The sequence below is a fragment of the Myotis yumanensis genome, unplaced genomic scaffold (assembly GCF_028538775.1).
Source record: "Myotis yumanensis isolate MYYU_CA2020_CCGP unplaced genomic scaffold, mMyoYum1.0.hap1 SCAF_5, whole genome shotgun sequence".
NCBI lineage: Eukaryota > Metazoa > Chordata > Mammalia > Chiroptera > Vespertilionidae > Myotis > Myotis yumanensis.
This window is the reverse complement of record NW_027223756.1, coordinates 93366702-93381912: the sequence shown is the minus strand read 5'-3', so window position 1 is coordinate 93381912 and position 15211 is coordinate 93366702. Positions and strand designations below refer to the sequence as shown.

The 15211-nt window shown below is 57.2% G+C and overlaps 1 protein-coding gene across 2 annotated transcripts in view; it reads left to right on the top strand.

Annotated features, from left to right (window-relative positions):
- The window catches only part of GFRA2 (GDNF family receptor alpha 2), an 86731-nt gene that overhangs the window by 29189 nt on the left and 42331 nt on the right, over positions 1–15211 (top strand). For both annotated transcript variants that reach the window (XM_070416542.1, XM_070416541.1), the window contains one exon: positions 4376–4730. In XM_070416542.1, the coding sequence (XP_070272643.1) occupies positions 4376–4730 (355 nt within the window). The remainder of the gene's footprint in view (positions 1–4375; positions 4731–15211) is intronic.

Below are 15211 nucleotides of genomic sequence, written 5' to 3'. Positions count from 1 at the left end.
TGGGCTGGGCTCCACATTGGTACTTGATCACACATGGTCATGTATGGACCACTGTTCCCGGCCCTCTGTCAGCTGGGCTTCCTTAGTAACGTTAACCAACACTCTTTGAACACTTATTGTGAACTAGATACTGTTCTAAGTACATTTAGTTTTTCACTCATCAAATGCTTATTCAGCACCCACCATGCCTCATGTGCTGGGAAATATGGATACGGTACAGTGAGCACAACTGACAAAGCCGCTGCCTTCATGGAGCTTATATTTGATACAAACAAATGAGGAAGTCAGTCCACACTGAGGCAGGTGTGATGAGTGCTGTGGGAAAACAGATCAGAGTCGGGGAAAGGGAGTGACTTGTTATTATGTATCAGGAACGACTCACAGATAAAGTAACATCTGAGCAGAGACCTTAAAGAAGTGAGGAATGGTCAGGGGGTGGGGGAGACCTTTCCAGACAGAGGAAGCAGCGAGTGCAAAGGCCCTGAGGTCAGGGCAGTTCCAGGAAAACCAAGGAGACCAGAGGGCTGGAACGGATGGAGTAAGTGAACAGGGGAAGGAGTAGGAGATAAGGTCATAGAGCACCGTTGGCTACTAGAAATACAGGGTGGGGCCAAAGTAGGTTTATAGTTGTGAGTACACAAAACACAGAGCTTATTCTTATATTCTTATTTATTAACTAGGGGCCCAGGGCATGAATTTGTGCACCTTGAAAGGAACTGTGGGCCAAGAGGCTGCGGTGGGCACAGGGGCAGGTCTTGGCCCATCCTCTGTTGGCCCCCCCCTTCCCTGTCTGCCAGCAGGCCGCTGCTCCTGCACTGATGGCGCCAGCCCCACTCTCACCAGCTGACGGTACTGAGCGACTGGGGCCTGCACTGTCAGTGGGTGCAATTGCTCCTCAGGAGCAGGGGGAGGTGGAGAAACCCTTAGGGGCGATCAGGGCCAGCAGCCACCGCTCGCACCTGCTGATGGTGCCGAGTGATCGGGGCGGGCGCCGGCAGCAGGTGCAAGCACCGGGTGGGGCCACAGTGTGCGGGAGCAAAGAATTTTCAGTAACCACCAGAGGCTCACCCTGATGACAGTGACCAGTGCCCCTCCTTGGTCTGGTGCTCCCGCTCACCTGCTCCACCATCCTGCCCCGGCCGATGCCCGCCATGTTCCATGCTCTGCCGCCTGCTGCCCATGTTCTGGTGCCCCCATCATAGCGACTGGTTGTTTGGTTGTTCTGCCGTTTGATCTATTTCCATATTAGCCTTTTATTATAGAGGATTATTGTGTTATTTTCTGTTGAACAACTGTAAACCTACTTTTGCCTCACCCTGTATAATATGTCACATAAGTAATTCTAAATTTTTTAGCATCACATTAAAAAGTAAAAAGAAACAGGTGAAGTTATTTAATTTTTAAATTATTTTTAAAAAGATCTGTGTTTATTGATTTCAGCGAGAGAAAGGGAGAGGGTGAGATAGAAACATCAATGAGACAGAATCATTGATTGGCTGCCTCCTGCACACCCCCCACAGGGGACCAAGCCTGAAACCTGGCAGGTGCCCTGACTGGGAATCGAACTGTGACCTCCTAGTTCACAGGTCGATGCCCAACCACTGAGCAACACCGGCTGGGCCAAGTGAAATTAATAATACATTTGTTTAATGCAGTATCTCCAGACTATTAGCACTTCAACATGTGATCAAAGTAAAATATTGTTAGTGAAATGCTTTACACTTTTTTTGTGTAAAGTACTCAAAATCTGGTGTGGACACCTCATTGTAAACGAGCCACATTTCAAGCTCAGTGGCCACGTGTGGCTCATGTGGGACAGCACAGGATAGAGGCCACAGGCCATGCCAAGGCCTCTGAATGAGATGGGAAGTCACTGGGGGCTTCGGGGCCCAGGAGCTTTTCTCTGCCTCAGGTTCTAGAACGCTTGCTTCTCCTGTGATGAGAGGATTGTTTTGAGGGGAGGGGAGCTGGGCAGGAGGCCTTCCCAGCCCACAGCGGTCGGTGGTGGCTGGGGCCAAGGTGGCAGCAGTGGTGGGGAGAGGTGGATGGATTCCAGATGTATTCTGGAGGTAGAACTGCCAGGTTTTTCTGACGTGGTGTGTGACTTGAGAGAGGAGTCAGGAAGCACCAAGATTTTCGGCCTGAGCCCTGGAAGGGTGCGGCTGTTTTCAGAGGGACGAAGGAGACCGGGGGGCGCAGCCTGGGGGGAACATATGAGGTTTGGCTTGGGGGCTTGTGAAGTTTGGGATGCGGTGCCAGCCTTTCAGGTGGAACTAGCAAGCAGGCAGGTGGACATGATTCTGGGGTTCAGTGGGGAGGTCTGATTGGGAGTTATTGATGACAGTTAAGGCTGTGAGGTGATCTGAGGGCCCGGGGGAGTGGGTGCAGGGAGAGGGTGGCTGAGCCTGGTGGAGAAGACAGGACCAGCAGAGCAGGTGGGGGAGCACAGGGAGGCAGCAGGAGGATGGACAGCCATGAGGAGAGGGTGGAGGGAGCGACCGGCTGTGTCCAGCGTGCCGAGGGGTCCCTGACCACAGACACGGGTGGGAGTGAGGCAAACACCAGCTGCAGTGCGTTCAGGACAGAATGGGAAGGGAGAAGGAGATGCTGGTATAGGTGACTGGTTTGAGGGTTTGCTTTAAAGGGGAGCAGAAAAATGGGGTGGCAGCTTAGCCATGTTTCCTTAAAGATGGACAATGCCATAGCCGATGAGGATGTTCTAGCAGACGGGGCAAAATTATCATGCGGGAGAGAGTCAACGAGAGACCTCATTCATGCCTGCAGAACGCTCTGAGGCAGGCACTGTTTAGTAGACAGGGAAACTGAGCAAAAGGGGGTACAGCCCTCGCCCAAAGCCACGGCTGATGAGCAGCAGGGCCAGGAGCAGACAGAGAGGCTCAGTCTGACTCCTAGGCCTGCGCCTGCCTCTTGGTTTCCTGGCTGGACTGATGAGCTCTCGAGAATGGGAGCCCCTCTTACACTTCTGATCCAACACGGCACCTGGCAGGGGCGGGCTGTGCAGAGGTGGGATGTGCTCTCTAATGACCCAGGGATCAGAACCTCGGACCCGTGCTGGCAGCGCTCAGGCTCCTGGGGGGAGGGGGCGGGGCCATGGGAGGGGAGGTGCCATGTCAGGTGCCTCACTCGCGTCCTTCCCACCTCCTTGCAGGGCCTAGAACGGGGGTGGTGCTCGGTAAGCATGAGAAAGCATTTGTTGGGTGAAGAATGAATGAAAAGATATGGCCCATCCTAAAACCCAGGCCGCTGGTTCTCTGCACTCCGTGGTGGGATCTGGGCGCCTCTGGTTTGCTGTCGGCATATGGGGTGACCGTGGCCAGCCCTCTGTCCACTCGGGGCCTCAGTGTCCCCACCTGTGAAGTGAAGAAGCAGGGTTAGGAGATCGCCCATCCGCTCTCACCAGAGCACCTCAGGACGGACAGGCGCTCTGCAGGTGGGAGTAGCTGGTGGTGGAGGCCGCCTGGCCCCTGTGCTGTGCTCCCCGTGGAACAGCTGAGACTTGTGGGGTGGGACCTGGCGATTCTTGGGAATCCTGCTTTGTGTCTAAGGGCAGCGGCACGAAACTCAAAGCCATGGCACTGACTCCAGAGCCCAGCAGCCAGCACGTCTGCCCTGTGGCTGCTCATGCGCTCAGCCCCTCAGAATCGGGGACATGTCTTTAGCTTGCACCTCGCACCGCCAGGCTCCCCCCCAGAGCTTTCTTGTTAGTGGGTCTGGGCACTAACCAGCTACGGTGGCACCCCACCCGCCCCGCCCATGCCCGCCCCTCCCCGCCCCGCCCCACTGTGGGGCATTGGAACGGTGTGAGGCAGGCCAGCTCCAGTGGCCATGGGGTGGGGAGAGGGGTGGCAGGGGTGCTGTTTGTGCCTTGGCTGCTGAAGCTCCCGTGTGAGAATGTGCCCCCCTCAATGCCAGTGGTGTCCCTGCCGGAAGCCTGCTCACGCGTGCTGCTGTGGTGCTCAGGGCCCGGCCCGTCTGGGCTTAGCTGCCGCCCAGCCGTGTGATCCTGGGCTAGTCACTCCCCCATTTCCCACACGTGTGAACAGATCTGCGCATGAACACCGAGTGCTCGCCTTCTCTGCTGTGACGAGTCTTAAATATGACTCTGGAGTAACAGCCCTCCTCCTAGGACGTGTGTACTCACCACACGTGTGTACCCTGTGCCAGGCGCTGCCCATCCCTGTTTAACCCTCACCACGCCCGAGGGGAGGCCCTGGTAGGTGGCCCCATTTCACAGGCGAGGAAGCTGAGGCAGAGCTTAGGGAATGCTGAGAGGTGTCCCCAGAGAGCAGGCGCGATGGGTGGGGGGATGTCCCAGGCCTGTGCTGCCCTCTGACCTCTCTCCCCTCCCGTCCAGGGACCGGGGCGGACCCGGCAGTCAGTGCCAAGAGCAACCACTGCCTGGACGCGGCCAAGGCCTGCAACCTGAACGAGAACTGCAAGAAGCTGCGCTCCTCCTACATCTCCATCTGCAACCGCGAGATCTCGCCCACCGAGCGCTGCAACCGCCGCAAGTGCCACAAGGCCCTGCGCCAGTTCTTCGACCGGGTGCCCAGCGAGTACACCTACCGCATGCTCTTCTGCTCCTGCCAGGACCAGGCGTGTGCCGAGCGCCGCCGGCAGACCATCCTGCCCAGCTGCTCCTACGAGGACAAGGAGAAGCCCAACTGCCTGGACCTGCGCAGCGTGTGCCGGACCGACCACCTGTGCCGGTAAGAATGGCCGCCCTGCGGGGTGTCATGGGCGGGAGCCCTCCCTTCCTGGCGTCCTCTGGGTCTGCTGGGTTACGATCCTGGGCCCAGCAAAGGCTTGGGCATGTGCAGAATAAACTGTCATCCACATCCCTCCCTCTCTTCCTTCCTCCCTCCCTCCCTCCCTCCCTCCCTCCCTCCGTCCCTTCTTCCCTTCCTCCTCCCCTCTCTTCCTGCCTCCCTCCATCCCTCCTTCTGCACAGGCCTGTTGTTTGCCTTCTCTGTGCCCAGCCCCATGCTAAGCATCCTGGGGAAACCAAGGTGAAAACCCAAGGAGCTGATAATTTAAATCATAGACCCCTAGAGCCAGGAAGAGGAAGGCCTCTTCAGGAATCCAGTCCCACCTCTACCGGAAGCCCCCACTATCCCCATGAGGTCATGTGGCCGTCAGGGAGGGGCTCTCGGGGGTACGTAGGCAGGTTCTTCCCCATCAAGAGCCGAGCCCATCTGGGGTCTGAGAGTTCTGGGTTTGAATCCAGGCTTTTCGACTTCCTGTCTGTCGCTGGAGCAAGATTTTTAAATGTCCTGTGTCTCCATCCCTTTACCCGTAAAACAGGAATAAAAGTACCCGTGTCCAGGGTTACTGTGATTACATGATGTGTGTCCAAAGCTTGGCACAGAGCCTGGCCACTAGCTTATGTTTAAAAAGTGCAGCCTAATTATTAGGAGGGTTTTGCTGTTACGGTGAGTTAAAATTTGCCTCTTTATGATTCTCTTGCTTTTCTTGTTTGTTGCTAAGCATTTTTGGGGCCCTCTCGCATCCAGTGCAGGTTCTAAGGCCTGGGCATACAGAGGTGAACACAGTGCTCTCTTATCACCTAAGGAGCATCCAGTCCAGAAAGGACGCCAGACAGGAGAGCAGTGGTCCCAGGGCAGTGGGGCAAGGGCCGAGGGCGCCCCAGGAGGGAGCACAGGGGACGGAGGGGCATCCCCCTCAGCCTGGGGGTTCAGACGGGGGAGGTCTTGAGCTGAACCTTGGAAAGTGGGAGGGAGAAAGCCAGGGAGTAAGTCAGCTGGAAAAGCACATACAAAGGCTGGAGGGCAGGAGGGAACCTGGCAGGTGGTGGGCACGTAAGGAGTGTGGGCCACGCGGTGGGGAGGCCAGAGGCGGGGAGGCCGAGCGAGGCTGCTGGAGAAATAGGGCTCACATTGTGCAGAAAGCGAGTGCCTACCATCTACCAGGCACCGTCCATCCTGTGGTTCGTCTCTCTTAATCCTCGCAGCAAGGCTGCACCGAGGTAGGCACTGCTACCATCTCTGTTGCCAAATGCGGAGCCAGGGATAGAAGTGACCCTGAGGTCACCCAGCACATGCATGTCAGAGCTGGGATCCGGTTGAGCTGCCTTCGTCCCCGTGTAGCACACGGGCCTGGGCTACGATAGCAGCTGTGGCTATGGAGGGGGGTGTGTCGTTTCAGAGCTGATTGGTAAGTAGACTTGACAGGACTGGGTGACTGGTCGAAGTTCCCTGGAGGCAAAGCCGTTTCTGTTTTGTTACCCCTCACCCCGTCCTGCACGCGGAGCCTGGCGTGTGGTGAGCATGGCACAGACATCACTCGAATGGGTACAAGGCTGGTGACCGCAGTGTTTCCTGGGTGAATAACTACAGGGCGATGGGGCCATTCCGCATGTGTGGGTGTGGGGTGTGCAGTGTTGGAGGTGCCTGGATGCGTGGGCTTGGCGCTCAGTGCAGGGGCCAGAGCAGAGAGGTGGGTTGGGACTTGCTGGGAGCCTCGCTGGTGATTAAAGCCACGGCAGTGAATGAGACGGGGTGGGAAGGCTGGTAGAGCCCACGAGGGAGTCTAGGCAGGAGATGCCTGCCGACCTAGGCATCCTCAGTGCTGAGGTGGTAAGAGAAGCACCAAGTCTTAACGGAGGGACACAGGAAGAGGAGCCTGCGGCAGGGAGGCTCGGGGGGCTCAGGACAGCCAGGGGACAGTGGGCCAGAACCCACAAGAGGAGGGGCTCCTGAGGGAGGGAGGGAGGGAGTGGCATGGTGCCTCACAGAGTGTATGTGCGAGTGAGAGGGCGTGAGAGCATATATGTGTGTGAGTGTATAGGTGTGTGTGAGTGTGAGAGTATGTGAGGGTGTGCATGTATGCAAGTTTGCAGGCGTGTGAGTGTATATGTGTGAGTGAGAGGGTGTGAGAGTCTGTATGTGTGTGAGTGTGTGAGAGTGTGAGTGTGCGTGTGCGTGTGTGTGGAGGGTGGAAGCCCATTACAGTGGGAGGCCTGGCAGGGAGGCAGAAGTCGAGGCAGTGGGTGCAGACGGCCTTGTGAGAAGGGCCAGGCAGGCAGGGGGTGGGACGGGGGCTGCAGAGGAAGGGGAGGCCTTCTTTGTCCCAGGGGAGCGCTGGGCCGTGTGCACAGGGAAGGGATGGGCTCCCTGTTTTGGAACAGGTGCTGCTGGAGTTGAGCGGAGAGCTGCTCCCCATTGCTGGCTGCAGGTCTTGGGAAAGCCCTGCTTTTTGAAACATATACACCTTGTCACCAAAAAATTACGCACAACGAATTGAGGCGGTTTAAAATCAAACTATGCGTAAACGGTAGGGCGGTTAGAAGCCCAGCGCCCAGAGAGGCCGGGAGCAGTGCGGGGGGAGCACTGGCCTTCCTGGTGGCCGGGAGAGAGCAGAGAATCACGGGCAGCTCGACCCCCACACGCGGTGGAAGGAGCACGTAATTCCTGCAGGAAGACGCATTCCCTCCTCGTTCAGATGCCGACGCGATGCTGTCAGGCCTCCTCACACACAGCACATGCGAATGACAGGATGGATGAGGAACTGGGCCTCGAAGGAGGGCCAGCCTGAGGCCCAGCCCAGTGACACCGGTGGTGCCTCTGGACCCAGGGTCCCTGTGGGCCAGGTGCTCCTGAGGTCCAGTGGGCTGCAGCCAGGCCCCCCCCCGATGTCACCGGAGTCCCGGGCAGAGGGACAACATGAACACCAGCACCCACTTTATTGCCGGTGCTTCAAGGAGGGACAGTATGTGCGTCTTCTGAGGTGTCTGTGGCCGGAGTGGGCGGGCGAGCTGGGAACAGGCCAGTTTTGGTGGCCTGTAGAACATCTGTGCCTGTTGGAAGAGCCAGAGGCGTTCTTTGTTTGTTATTCTGGAGGTGGAGGAGCCAGGAACGGGAGAACTTGGGGTACATTTCACCATGGAGAAGGAAAAAGGTGTTACGATGGGACTCAGTGCTGCGTGGGATGGTGTGGGAGGGTGGGTTTGAAGGAGAGGAGCTGACCTCTTTCCATGCGCTTATGGGCCGGACTTACTGACCTGTGGACCCTGGGGATCCATGGAGGAGTTGGGGGCGATGGGTGGCTGGAGAGGGGCACCTGGAGAAATGCCCGGGAAGGAGGGCACTCCCTTCCCTTCTGGCCTTGTCTTCCACCCGGTGTGTCCCCCCAGGGTGGGCACCACAGGAAAGGGAACTAGGGACCCTCCAAGCCTTCCTTTCCTGGATACTTTAAGGACAGCTGGCCTGTCGGGGTGGCAGGAGAGCCTTTCTGGGCTGACTCTGGGAATGAGGCCTCGTCCTTGGGCATCTCCCAGAATGTACCCCGTGCTCCAGGGCTGCAGCACCCAGTCCTGCTTGGCCCCCTCACCCCTCTGCTCGGGGGGTTGGCCCAGCTTCTTTCTGAGGGAATATCGGCCCAGGATTCCTGGGGATCGGTCGGCCGGAGCCCACCGCAGCTGCACTATATGAGACCAAGTGTGTGACGTCAGTGGTATATGTCACAGACGCCCTTGCTGACTTAGGAGGTGTCCCTCACCACGGAGCGCTCGGGTTGGAAGAGGTCTTTGGTTGCACAAGATGTGTCCTTGCTCGGACCCCGTGGTTATTGGAAGCACCTCCAAGTCCCCCCTTTGGACCAGCATCAGTTTGGGGTGAGCATGGAAGCTTCCTGCTCTAGCCAGGGTCCCGGCTGGTCCTGGAGGTGCAGCCTGGGCCTCTCACCCTTGTCTGGTTCCCACGCACGAGCCTTCGGGTCTGTGGGCTTAAGTCCAACAGAGGCTTGTCCTTTAAAAAGTCCTGGTATGGAGTCTGGAAAGCCCAAGGGTCTCTTGGAATGAATCCATGGGATTTGGCTGAATTCTCTTGCCCAGCCCCCCAGTGGGCTATGGCCTTTTTTTTTTGTTTGTTTGTTTCTACTCTTAGCTGACACACTCATCACAAGGATGGGTGTAGAGGTCCAGATCATGTGTGTGAGTGTGTATGTATGTGTGTGAGCATGTGTGCATGTATGTATGCACGCGTGTGTATATATGTGTATATGTATATATATGTGTGTATGTGTGTAGTATATATGCATGTGTGAGTGTGCGTGCATGTGTGAGTGCACATGTGTGTGTAGTATATATGCATGTGTGAGTGTATGTGCGTGTGTGTGTGTATGTGTGTGTCTTTGGTGTGTGTGTGCGGTTGGGGGCCGTGGGAAAGAGGGTTCTGTGTCCTGTGAGCTGTGTTCCTTCTAGGCCTGCGTGGAAGAGGCCTCTGAAATGCCCTGCTCCTCTGGGTCTGCCGAGAGGCTATAAATAGCAGGGCTCTGGCCCCGCGCCATATCCTGGCTGCAGTTTAACCTCTGGGTGCTGGGGATGTGTATAAATAGACCCAGCCTGGGGCTGCCCTGCTGCCCGCACCCCTTCGCGCAGCGGACACCGTCCTCGTCCGAGAGGACTGCTGAGAAGGCAGAGGGCTTGGGGTCCCCTCCCTCAAGTCAATTCGCAGGGAGTAGAGGAGAAGCCCTTCAGCAAGCCCCCTCTTGCTGAGCTGGGGGCGTGCCTGGTGCCTGTAGGCAGTGTGGATGGACAGGTCTGGGTGTGATTCCTGGCTCCTGGGGGCTGTCCCTCAGCTGCTTTGGACTCTGTAGAACCTGTAGGCTGATGTGTTTAGCAGGTTATCTCTAAAGAGCAGCCAATGGTTATTTGCATAGTGGCAGGTGGGCTGTGGGGGTCCCAGGCCGCCCTTCTTTGAAAAGAGAGGGTCTTGCCTGCTGGGATCCAGCCAGTCTTTCCTGGGCCAGTGGGTCACCTGTTGCAGGAGGGATGAAGGTCTTGGGGCCATTCGTTTGTTCATTTGTCGACCGTTTATTGATCATCACTCTGGGCCATGCCTTCTGTTGGGATTGGAGAGTGAATGAAGTAGGGAGAGGTCCGGGTCTACGGGCACTCACAGCCTGGCGCCAGGACACTGCGGTGATTGCCTCTGCAGTGGGAACAGAGCCACACAGTAACCTGGATGGTAGTGTTTCCACGCAGGTTCTCCTGAAATCCCGGTTCTACTCTGCTACCTGCCAGGTCTTCCCTGGGCCACTCTGGTGGCACATGAGAGCTGCCCCTCCTTCGGAGCCACAGACAGGTGGACCTTGCCCAAGGGCCTGCCTGGCCTTGAGCAGTGCTCGGAGCCCACATCCTCATGCGCCCTCAGACCAAAGCTGTGTCCAGGAGGACCGCAGGGTGAGGAAGCCACTGCTTCCGCAGGAAACCCCAGCCATCGAGGCTGCGGTGGAGGATGCTCTGCGTGCGGGAGGGGCCGTGGCTTCTCAGCCCTGCCTTCCACGCGGGGGTCCCGTGCTGCCCCTGCTGCTGCCTCCCTCGCTAGGGGTCCTGCTCACCCTTGAACTCTGGGCCAAGGGTACTCAAGGACTCTTCTTAGAACTTCCTGTGGCGAGTTGAGATAATGCTGGGATGTTGAATATGTCTTTACTGAAGGCCCTGGGAAAATAAACACAGAGAAGCTGCCACCTAGATATTTAGTTTACCAGCTCTGGCTTCGGTGTCTTCCTGCTCTGGCCACCTCAGGGATGTCAGCATGGCTAGGCAGAGAGCCCTTAACCTGGACCATCAGGCTGCTCCCCGGGCACCTGGGCTCCACAGGGCTCCACCCCACAGAGATGAGGCGCACCGCCTTGCGGAGCTCTGCGCGAGAACCCACTCCATGGGGTGAGTGGCAGGAGGACTGGCCCATTTAGAGAGAAGCCACTTATGCAGCGATCACCAGAATACACGCCAGTGAGGTGTGCTCAGGCCTGAGGCCGACTGTGCACCCCGGAGGTTGTCCTGGGTGGTGTTCACTTGCACAGGGGCGGGCATGCGTGGAGCCCCCCTGATCTGGCTCTGCTCACCGGCTCCTTGATTATTTCTGCTTCCACTCATGGCTACGGGCTCTCTGCTTGCTGGTGTCTCAGTCTGCTCGGCTGCGATGACAAAGCACCATAGACCGGGGTCTGCAACCACAAATGTTTCCTTCTCACAGCCCTGGAGGCTGGAAGCCCAGGTCGGGGTGCCGGCAAGGTGGGGCCTTGGTGCCCCGTCACCCGGCCTTTCCTGGTGGGTGCGCAGGGAGAGAGGTCTGGTGTCTCTTCCTCTGTTTATAAAGCCACCCGTTCCATCACGGGGGCAACACTCACCCGTCATAGGCTCTACCTCCTAATACCACCACGTTGAGGATTAGGGTTTCAATGTGTCAAAATGGAGCACACAACCATTTTCTCTATAGAACCTAGACTTACGCTTCATTCAAAGCCTGTTTTGTCCTGAGCCCTCTCTTAGCCGCACCTTCCACTAATGCGTCCTTGAATCTGTGTCCTTCATGTGGCACCGATCATGTATGTGGCTTTCCTAATACTTTATCCTCCCAATTGGGTCTCTGATTTTTAATAGTCTTAGATGATATTACTACCATGTCAGTTGGTTTAACAAATATTTATTGTGTGTCAGGCACTGTGCTAGACACCAGCTATTTCCCGGAGAACACAGTAGAGACCCCCTTGGAGCTGCTGGTCTTATGAAGGAGATGGACAGTGATCAATGAAGATATAAGTAAATCATGGACACTTTCAAAATGTAGAAATAGAGGGAAGGAGGGGAGGTCTACTTAGAAAAGGGGTGTCAGGGAAATTTTATCTGAGGAGATGACATTTCAACTGAGACCTGAAGGATGAGGAGCCAGAAATCAGAGAGATGGGAAGAAAGAGCATTTCCTGTGGGGGAGAGCATGCGCAGACGTTTGCAGGAGGGAAGGTCCTTGGCTTTGCTGGGAAATGACAGGAGGCCCTTGCGACTAGAACAGAGGGGACGTGGGAGAGGGGTGCAGAAGGCCGGGGCCAGGCAGGGCCGGGCCACACGGGGCCTTACAGGCCACAGCAAGGAGTTTGGATTTATTCTAAGTATAGTTAGAAGAAGCTTCTGAAGCCAATGAGTGACATTATTAAAATTGTGGTATAAAAAAGATGACTCTGGCTACAGTGTGGAGAATTAAGGGGGGAGGCAAGAATGGCCTCAAAGAGATGGGGAGGAGGTTATTTTTGTATCACTAGATCAGAGATGATGGCGGCTCAGGCCGGGGGGTAGCCATGTGCAGAGAGATAAGTGGGCAAATTTGAGATACTTTGGAGATGGAAATGATATAGCCTGATGCGGGAGCGAGGGAGGTGGAGGAACTCAAGGATAACTCACAGCCTCTGGCTTGAGCAGCCCAGTGGTGATGCTGCCATTTGCTGAGATGGCGAGGGCTTGGTGGGGAAGGTGAATTAGGAGTCCACTTTAGGCTGTTCATTTTGAAATCTTTTTGAGACCTTCCTATCTGGAGCTGGATTGGAGTTATACATTCTGGGGGTCATTGGCATGTTCATGGTGTTTAAGGCTCGGAGAATGGTAGGGTCTCCTAGGGAGAGGCTGGCATGAGAATATGTGCTGGCCCCCCCAACACCCCCCCCCCCCCCGCCCCCGCACCAAGTGCCTTATAAGTGTTTGGTGATGTCATTATGGTGCCTTGGGGGTCAAAAAGAGATTTTTGAAAAAGAGGGAATGGAAGCTATGGTGCTGCTGAGAGATCCAGAAGGAGGAGGGTAACCACTGGATCCGGGAGAGGGGTGAGCGTTAGTGGCCTCCTCCACAGCAGTCTCGATGAAGTCGTGATTACAGAGACCTGCTCAGCAATGTTTGTTAGTTGGTCAGAGCTTTCTAGAAAGGTCCTCATGGGAAGGGGTTTTCCAGTGTAAAGTTGCTCACCTGTCCCTTCAGTGGGCAAAAGGCTTGGTTCTGGGAAGAGTGGGGTGGGGATGAGTGTGGGGGCCACTGTGGCCACTCCCAGGTGCTCCCTCTGCAGGTCCTCGGGCCACACCCTTGGCCCAGGTCAGTCTGTGATCCTGAGACCCCAGCCCTGGGGGCAGTCCATGGTGTGGGCCAGCTGTGCTGATGGTCTTCGATGCCGACCCTACACGGCAATGTGCTTAGGACCCCAAACATCCCCACCTCCTTGATCCTGGGCTCCCAGGAGCCATCACATAGTTGCCACTGACTCAGCTACTCCAGCCACAGCCAGAGGAGCCCCTGAACTGTGGGAAGAGACCTTCGTCTAATCACCATGCTCTTCTGAGCAACCTAGATGCCTGGCCTCCCAATGAGGCCTTGCGGGTCCCGCCTTCTCCGTCCGGGAGGCACTCAGAATGGTGCTGAGGAGGGCTGGAGGGGTGCCCCGGGCGACCTGCCCTGAGCTCCTCTCCGGGTGTTTCAGGGGTGGGGTATGGCTTTTCTGGAGGCCACCTAGGATGTGTTCTTTGTCTTCCTGGGGCCATATCCACAGAGGTGAGGCAGTCCCACTCCCTGCCCTCTTCTTATGTACATTAGCCTGGTGTCCTAGGGCCAGCTGCCCGCCTTGGGGCCCTTTCGAGGGCCTCCGTGGATGGCTAGGAGACCTGCAGGCAGCTCCATCATGCCAGGGCTCCGAGGTGGGCAAGCATATCAGACCCCCGTTGGTGCCCCCACCAGGAGTTGACAGGACGTTGAGTTATACACAGAGGAACAGTGAGATGTTGGCTCCTGGTGTACAGTTGGTGGGAGATTTTGGAAGAGCTGCCACACCCTGCCTGGCCTGAGATCATTGCTTTAGTCCCACAGGTGTCCTCTGAGTGCGATTCTCCCTCCCTGTGCCCACTGGGGGTGCACTCAGCCCCGTGATGTGCCAAAGGGAAGACCCTCTTCCCCAGGTGTGTTCTTTAGGGGGTGATAAAGAGGCTGGTCACAGTCCTGGTGTCAGATCCCCTCCACAGTCCCGGCTCCAGGTCCCCCTCCACAGTCCCTGCTCCAGATCCCCCTCCACAGTCCTGGCTCCAGATCCCCCTCCACAGTCCCTGCTCCAGACCCCCCTCCACAGCTGGGTGAGCTGGGCAGGTTCTTTCACACGGTGGAGCCTCTATGCACCTTGTCAAAACAAGGCCAGGAGCCTGGCACCCCATTCTGCAGGACCATCATGGAGCTCCATTTCCAGGTGCTCAGCACCCAGGATGCTGAGGTGAACTGCAGGCCTGCCCTGGGCAGCCCACAGGCTTGTATTGGCTAAGAGGTGGAGGCCAGCCCCAGAGGCTGGCGGGGCCAGGGGCAGGCGGCCCGGAGGGGATGCCTGGGCTCAGTTTGGGGGAGGAGTGGGCCTGAACTAGGAGATGGCCCTTTTGGTCCTCACAGAGGGAATGTGTGTGTGTCAGAAGAGGGGGCCCGTGGAAGGCAGGGGAAGCAGCTTCTAGAACCCTTGTGTAGTTTGCTGAGGGGTTTGGTTTTCTCAGGAAGACCCCAGGACTGTGGAGGGGGATCTGGAGCAGGGACTGTGAGGCAGGGGGGGGATCTGGAGCAGGGACTATGGAGGGGGATCTGGAGCCAGGGCTGTGGAGGGGGATCTGGAGCAGGGACTGGGGAGGGGGATCTGGAGCAGGGACTGTGGAGGGGGATCTGGAGCAGGGACTGTGGGGCGGCGGGGGATCTGGAGCAGGGACTGTGGAGGGGGATCTGGAGCAGGGGCTGTGGAGGGGAATCTGGAGCAGGGACTGTGGAGGGGAATCTGGAGCAGGGACTGTGGAGGGGGATCTGGAGCAGGGACTGTGGAGGGGGATCTGGAGCAGGGACTGTGGAGGGGGGTCTGGAGCAGGGACTGTGGAGGGGGATCTGGAGCAGGGACTGTGGAAGGGGATCTGGAGCAGGGACTGTGGAGGGGGATCTGGAGCAGGGACTGTGGAGGGGGGTCTGGAGCAGGGACTGTGGAGGGGGATCTGGAGCAGGGACTGTGGAGGGGAATCTGGAGCCATGGCGTAGTTTAAGCGAGAGTATGACTCGATCCAGTGGGTGTTTTAGAAAGACCCCTTTGGCTGCTGTGTGCATAGTGGTCAGAGGAGAGCAAGGGTGGAGTTAGGGAGTCCTGCTGGGGACCCACTGTGATTGGGCCGAGGCAGGGGTGAGTGGGGAGGGTGCTGATCTCAGGCTCCTTGCAGAGGTCTGTTCCTGGGGACTTACTGGGTGTGTTTATGAGGGAGGCGAGGAGTCCGGGTGATGCCAAGGTCTCTGGCCTGGCAGCCGTGGGCTGGTGAAGGCATTATGTGAAAGAAGGGGGCAGGAGGAGGAGGTCTGACATAGAAGGAAGAAGTTGGGGTTTCGAACCTGTTGTTTGAACAGCTT